The following is a 7,982-nucleotide window of genomic DNA, read 5'->3' as shown; positions in this document are numbered from 1 at the left end:
GTGCTAATTTAATTGGTAAATGCCTCCTGTGTCATATCATGAAGCCAATAAAAGGCTATGTATTTTTGTTAATACCAAATGAATGTAACATACATTCAAAATTGTCTACAGAAATTAAACTGAGGATGCTACTAGCTACTGCCATGTGTCTCATTGAATCAAACCATTTGCATTGTTCCCATTCAGAAGTGTCTTGTAAGCTGAAAAAGTTAATGATTTCTGTATTAGATGGCTTTAGGGTCCACTAACACCAAGTACGGTGTAAATGCATTGGGTGGCTATTCCAGTGCAGTCCCACCACACCTCTACTCCAAGACATGGACAAGTGCCTTGTCTCCGGTGTGGCTGGTTCACACCACTGCATTGCGTTGGTGTGCTCAGAAAAAATGTGCTATGTACTGTGTGCAGTACTTTTTTTTCCAGCGCAGTGCGACTCAACCAATGCCAGTGGCTAGAGCTCAATGAAATATCGCTGTGAGACATTCCAATAGAGTTCAGAACAGTGCAATGCACCAGTTTCAGCGCATCAACACTATGCTGGTCCAGCCTGACCGCACCACACACCAGCCGCTGTGTTGCAGTGCAGCAGCTGGCGTGAACAAGGCTACATGTGGACATAAGAAATTTGCAGTTTATTCAGTACTATAGTCCACTTTCTACTCTAACCCTATTCAGAAAGCAGAACTCTGAACACACAATGTGCTTTATAAAATTAAACAATATCTTGTTTTTATTTTGAAATAACCTCTTTGTACAGAGAGAATGTTAATGCCAATTTACTGGGGCTGGCGAACCTCCAGCAAAGTTAAATACGGGAGTCTTTTCAAAAAGTTAGAGGAACCAGCACAGCTTTTATCTCCGAGTCTTCAGAATTGATATGTTACTTTTTCTGTCAGACCTGCAGGCACAGGTGCACGACTCTGCTGATAGAAGGATTAATGGAACGGTGCAAGTATAGGCTGGGTCTTTAAGTCCATGTATGGTCTCAGATCACACCTTGGAGACAAGCGGAACATGATCTGAGGCCATGTCATCTGTTACTTCTGTCCAAGCTGAGACAACTAGAAGAGAAGCCGAAAAAACAAATAAAAAACAAACCATGAAGCCTCTTCCCACAAGAAATAAATACACAAAATGACAGAACTATAACCAATTTCACTACAGAAAACCTGCCAAGACTAAATATGTAGACTGACATGTTTTAAAGGTGCAAACTCCTGGGGGGGGGGCGCAAGGTTCACCCTTGAAGTGATTATAAAGTCTTAAAGCGGTAGTTCACCCTCACTGACATGATTTTTCCATCGAGACAGGCATTGTAGCGCGAGCTACAGTATGCCTGTCCCGATTTTTTTACCCCCGTACTCACTGTGTACTCGTACATTAAAGATTTCGGCTCCCGCGGGGAATGGGCGTGCCTATGGAGAGGGAGGATGATTGACGGCCGGCCCTGGCACGTCACTCTCCCCGAAGACAGCCGGAGTAGGTCTCGGCTCTTCACGGCGCCTGCGCACAGGCTATGCGCAGGCGCAGTGAAGAGCCAAGCCTATTTCGGCTATTTCCGGAGAAGCGTGACGCGCCAGAGCCGGCCGTCAATCATCCTCAGTCTCCATAGGCACGCCCATTCCCCGAGGGGAGTCGGTATCTTCGATGTAAGAGTACAAGGTGAGTACGGGGATAAAAAAATCGGGACAGGCATACTGTAGCTCGCGCTACAATGCCTGATTTTATGGTAGAGGAAAAAAAAAAATGTTTTTTGGGTTTATAGGGTGAACCCCCGCTTTAAGTGAGAAACCTTCTGTGCTGCATGATCTTCTCCTCGCCACTTCAACCCCTACATGGCTGTACCACTGCAAATGAGTGCATTGCATGTGGTTGTGGCGTGGCCCCATTCATTTAAATGGATTATGTGAAAGGTACTGCCAGACAAATGCAACAAGGAGTTTAATTCTTGCTGCCACTGCAGCATGTACACCCACTTCCAGCTGCCTTTGCAGTTCAAGGAGGGTGGTAAGAATGTGGCTCAACCATGTGGCTCAACCACGTTTTTTTTTTTTAGCACTCCCCAACTGCAAGTGTAAACGAACCCTTACTGGTCAGTATTTGTGTGACTACCTGCATAAATCACATTTGCTACTTGAGTAAATAATCATAATACTGTATATTTTGACATTACAGAAGTTAGCAGAAATTTTACACACTTATAGATGCATATACGCATGCATAATACAGACCATACTTGTGTTTTTTGTGCAGTGCATTTTTCACCAGGAAGATCTGGCGTTCATACACCAGTACCATGTGCAAGGACCCTAAATCTACCAATGTGGGACAAAAGCACATTGAAATTGAGTACTGACATTTAGGACCCCAAGTCGAACTAAAAACATGTTTAAAAACCAAAGGGATGATATTATAGAGGTAATCCCCATAGCAATCAAGTTTAAACATTTAATTTTCTAGAGCAGATAAAGTAATAAATGTTAACATCTGATTATATCATTTCTTAAAATGCTGAGAGCTCTATGAAAATTCTGAAATGCTGACACTACTTGTTACCGTTTAAACAAATATGAAACACTGTTCATAATTACTTTACCAATTGTTATTGTCAGACTTCTATTATAGAAATGGGAATATATCTGTTTTACATGCAGCTTAATCTATGCCAAAACCAACTGTAGCAATCACAGATGAATACAGCACATTTAAGCAGATATTATAATATATTGCCATTTCCCAATTCCACCAAAAGAAACAAAAATGTGTTGGGTATGAAATTAAGCAAAAATTGGAACAGTGCCAGGAGGTACAGAGGTAGTGTGCATAGGCCTTGAAGGTAGATAATTTGAAAAGGACAACGTTTCTGGTGTATTAGCTGCACACTGATTACCATCCTGCAGCTGCAGGAGCTGAGACCGGTAGGTCAAGCAATAGAAGTATAGTGATAGCTATGCTCCCAGCGCTCAGTAAAAAATGTAGATTGCAAATTAAAGGCATGCATCTGGTTGGACTTAAAGAGTAACTCCACTTTTGTTGAGAAAAAAACATTGCCCTCTGGGTGATCAATGTACACTGCACGAATTTAAACAAACTTTGTTACAAATTACTACCTTTAATTTTGTTATTCTGAAGAAATAGCTGTTTTGTTTGTCTGTGTGAGTCCATATGGGAGTGGTTTTATAATTATCAATCAGCTGATGCACCTGCAGGGCTCCAATGAGGAAAGCTGCTGGGTCTGCATCCCGTTAGACATGATTTCCCTTCGAGAGTATTACACCAAAACATGTATTTTTTATTGCAGAGCATGACAAAAATCTGATTTGTATCTTAGTGCAGACTCCTGGGAAAATCAGTAAGGTAAGCCAATCACACAAGTAGATAAATGACCTATCTGGGAGGCGTTCTGTACACCATCTGTGTATAGAATACCTCCAGCTAGCCAGATTGCATTTTACAGAAAATTACAACTCTGCAGATCATTTACTTTTATTTGTTATTTTTTTCCCTTGAAAGTGGAGTAACCCTTTAATCTATAGCCATCTGACACATTTTAGAAAATGGCTGAATTTCTGGAGTTCAGATTTAAGTCTAGTAACACTGAGGGGCCAAACTTGAACCTGCGTTATGAACCAGACAATTTAATGGTCTTTGCTTAATTACATCTGCATGCAGAAAAGGCACCCATTACCTGTTTAACAAATTGTGAAGCATTAAAAAGCTCTGTGCAGCCATAAAGTATGTGCTTTCCTTGTTTGGTCTGAAAAAAAAAAGAAAAAAATAGAAAAAAGAGATAACACAAAGTGTTAAGTTACATGCTCTACATTTTATAATCATCAAATTAAACACTACTTAGCTAATGCTTCTTAAAGTGTTAATAATAATATAAAACAGTAGCAGGCTAAGAAGATGAAAAAATAGGCCAAGGAATTGATCTGAGGAACTGGCGAGGGCCACATAAATAACATCTATGACAGAATAAGCAAAAGGAAGGACAGGCCTTAGCAACCAGTAACAGGATACAAAAGCAAAGCAAAAGCCAGAGCTGGTTGCCTGCCACAAATTTTTATTTTTATAAGGTAGATTCTTTTTTGCATGTCAATTAGCCAAAGTTATGTGCCTGAAGAGGAGATGGTAGATGAGAGACAGCAGGAGAGTTTAAATCGGGGAAAGGGAAGAAAGAATGCAGGTAAGAAGGACAGGGGGACTAAACAAAAAAAAAGTGTGGAGGGTAGCAAAAGAGAAGTAGAAATCAAAAAACAATAAAGAAAAGTTCAGGAAATTGAGTGCAAAATAAGAGAGATGAGTTAAGAAAACAATCATCCTGTTTTAACACTTTCTGAAGTGACAGGCAGTAGCCTCACTTAGTAATGCCTCAAAAGGGCGATTGGTCGAGAAAGGGTAGGTAAATGCATAAAGAAAAGTCAAACGGAACTGGAAATTTTAGGTGGCAAACTAGAATAATACTCTGGTCAAGGTAATCTAAAGTTCCTGTCTGCAACTGACAGATCTGATTGCATCTGCAGCGAACCACAGCTTAAGTACACAATGGGGTTTATTTACTAAAGCTGGAAAGTGCAAAGTCAGGCTCACTTCTGCATAGAAACCAATCAGCGGCTAATGTCAGCTTGTTCAATTAAACTTTGGTAAAAAAAAAAAAAAAACTGGAAGCCGACTGGTTTCTATGCAGAAGCGAGCCTGATTTTGCACTCTCCAGTTTTAGCAAATAAACCCCAGTGAGACAATGTTTTACCTTGCACAATATTTGTAAAGTGATCCACTCACAGCTGCTGTGCTATATAGGTGCAGATCTGCATAATCCATGTTGAGTGAGTGAGAAACTTATATAGCGCAACACATGCGAACTGAATCGCCTCTGGGCGCTTGGTATCCATTCCCTGGGCCCTCAGAAGAGATGGGTCTTGATCTTTCTCCTGAAGGCCAGGTGGTTTACCTCCAACCGGATGGTGGTTGGTAGAGCGTTCCATAGTCTGGGTCCTTGGACCGCAAATCTTCGTTCTCCTTTGGAATTGTATCTGGCTTTGGGTATCTGGAGTAGATTTTGGTTGGTGGATCGCAGAATGTGATTGGTGTTGTGAGCTTTTAGTTTTTCGCATAGATATTGGGGGGCATTGCTTTGAATACACTTATGCGTTAGACAGAGTGCCTTAAAAGTGAATCTGTCTTTTACTGGCAACCAATGAAGGGATCTCAGAGAAGGTGAGATTCATTCCCATGTTTTTTTCCCAGTCACAAGTCGGGCAGCCGTATTTTGAACGACTTGCAGACGAGTGATTTGGTACTTTGGGAGTCCAAGATAGAGGGCATTTGCATAGTCAAGTCTGGAGTTGATGATTGTTCCCACCACGACTGCTATGTCTTTTTTTGGGATAAAGGGAGTGAGTCTGTGTAGTAGGCGCAGCAGATGGTGAGATCCGCTAACTACTGACCCTATTTGTGCATCCATTGTCATGTTGGTGTCGAAGATGACTCCGAGACTTTTGACTTTGGTGCTAGGGGTGATGGTTTGACCCAGAATGGGCGGAGATGTCCATGTTGTTGCGGGATGAATCTTCCGATTGGCCTGAAACAGGAGAAGTTCTGTTTTTGAGCCATTGAGTTTAAGATAGTCATCCAATTTTCTATCAAAGAAAGGCATTTCTCTAGTCCAAGATAATGATCCTTTTTGTTGCAGATGCGAAAATATAGTTGTGTGTCGTCTGCATAAGAGTGGTAGAGTAACTTCTGGTTACTGATGATTTCAAAAAGAGGGCGGAGATAGATATTAAACAGAACAGGCGACAATGGGGATCCCTGGGGGACTCCGCATGACACCGTGCGTTTTTCAGAAGTGAAAGGACCAAGTTTCACTATTTGTGATCGGTTTTCCAAGAAGGAGGAGAACCAAGATAAATCACATTCTGCGACTTTGGCTACTTCAGCTAGCTGTGTCAGCAATAATTGGTGGTCTACTGTATTAAAAGCTGCGCTTGGGTCCAGCAGTACTAGAAGACAAGTTTCTCCTTCGTCTGCGGCCTCTAGAGCGTCATCCCATATTTTGAGCAGTGCTGTTTCTGTCCCGTGACCAGGACAGAAACCGGACTGGAATGGGTCAAGTAATTTATGGGTGTCCAAATGATGTTGTAGCTGTTGTACAACTACTTTCTCCATTACCTTGGAGAAGACATTCAGGCCTGTTATGGGGCGACGGTGGTTAGGGTCTTTGGGGTCGAGGGTGTTTTTTTTTAGAATTGGTTTGATTATACCTGGTTTCAGCAAGGGTGGCACCATGCCTTCCTTGAATGACTGGTTTATAAGCTGCATGGCTGGTGCCAAAATATCGGCACATTCTTTCAGCAGTTTAGTGGGGATGATATCATTAGGCGCTGTGCTATTTCGCAAAGTCCCGATGATATTTTTAGTGGCATCGATGGAAATGGGTTTTAGAGTGAAGTTAGATGATTGCTGAGGAATTATGTGGGTATTAGGTTTGTGATTTAGAGGGGGGTGGATGGAGGTTCTATTTTGCTGAATACTTTCACGGATTCTTTCAATTTTATTGATGAAATAATCCAATAATTAGTTGCAAAAATCTTGTGAATCAGAATTAGGGGCTTCTAGACAGACTGGGTTCATGTTTATTTATTGACCTTCAGTGTTCAGCTGCTTTATTTTTTGTGTGTTCCTTTGCGCAGTCTGCTTCCACCTTTTACTATAGACTGGGTTCATGGTCTTGGTGACTAGATTGAAGAGTTTGCAGGGGCGGTTTAGGGCATTGGTGATAATATTGGAAAAATGTTTTTTTTTGGCAATAAAGATTTCTTTATGGTATTTTTTTGTTATTATCTTATAGATAGTGTGATTTTCCTCTGAAGAGCTTCTTTTCCAGGCTGCTTCAGCTCTTCTGCGCTCTTGCTTTAGCAACGATAGCTGGTCGTTAAACCAGCTGGAGTTGTTTTTCCGGATGCACGTTGTGCGTTTTGGCGCTGCTAAGTCAGGTGACTGTAGTAGGGCCTGGTTTATGGCATCAAGAGTTTCTGTGGCCGTTTGATGTGGTTGGATTGTTTTTATTTTGTTCCCTAATGTAGTTTTGAAGAGTTCTGAATGGAGCTTCTTCTGAGATCTAGTCCAGTGTGTTCTCACTGGTTTTAGCGTTTTTTTGAGGGGGCATGTTGTTCCCTTACCTGTTCTATGAACTTTACCACACTGCTGATGGCTACTCTAAGGCTTGTTTTTTTCTGTAATGCTACCTATTTACCTTCTCCTGAAGCCCATCAGTTAACAGGCTAGCAGTCCCGTTTCAAATCAGATTTTAGCTTTTAAATGGAAAGTGCCAATAAAAAAATGACATGAATTTGTAAAAGAGCTTGATTGGCTGTATTTCTCCTGTGACATGATTTCAGCAGACAGCGGGCTGAACCCTTCTGTCGGCTGACATCACAGAGCCGGTCCAGGTTTGGGCAAGATCATGACTATATGGTCGGATCGACCCACATGCCTGGACCGTCATAGCCCCTTGGCGATCCAGTGAGTGTGAGTGTGTGTGTGTGTGGGGGGGGGGGGTGGGCAGAGCAGACAGCTGGTGACTGACAGTCACCATCTCTCTTCTCAGCAAGCTCTGAGAACTGAACGATCAGTGGGGTTTGATCGTTCGCTACTCGATGTTAGACCCGGCAGGAGACTGAGATACCGAAAAAAAATTGATTTTAGTACTCACCGTAAAATACATATCTCTGAGTTCATCGACTGACACAGCGCCTCCTTAATCTTGACCATTAGGCGACATAACCCAATGGTCAAGATTAAGGAGGCCCTGTGCCCATCGATCAATGAAAGAGAAAAAAGGGATTTTTAATACAGCTTACCTGTAAAATCCTTTTCTTGGAGTACATCACGGGACACAGAGCAGCATATTCATTACTATGTGGGTTATATGGAGTACCTTCAGGTGATGGACACTGGCAATCTCAAACAGGAAGTGCCCC

The 7,982-nt window shown here is 42.0% G+C and overlaps 1 protein-coding gene across 2 annotated transcripts in view; it reads right to left on the bottom strand.

Annotated features, from left to right (window-relative positions):
* Window positions 1-700: 700 nt before the first annotated feature.
* SCFD1 (sec1 family domain containing 1) overlaps window positions 701-7,982 on the bottom strand; it is a 183,273-nt gene continuing 175,991 nt past the window's right edge. For both annotated transcript variants that reach the window (XM_040332180.1, XM_040332181.1), the window contains 2 exons: window positions 3,689-3,757; window positions 701-1,061 (listed from right to left, as the gene is read on the bottom strand). In XM_040332180.1, the coding sequence (XP_040188114.1) occupies window positions 1,038-1,061; window positions 3,689-3,757 (93 nt within the window). In that variant the 3' untranslated portion in view covers window positions 701-1,037. The remainder of the gene's footprint in view (window positions 1,062-3,688; window positions 3,758-7,982) is intronic.

The sequence above is a fragment of the Rana temporaria genome, chromosome 13, assembly GCF_905171775.1.
Source record: "Rana temporaria chromosome 13, aRanTem1.1, whole genome shotgun sequence".
NCBI classification, from domain to species: Eukaryota; Metazoa; Chordata; class Amphibia; order Anura; family Ranidae; genus Rana; species Rana temporaria.
This window is presented reverse-complemented; position numbering and strand designations above follow the sequence as displayed.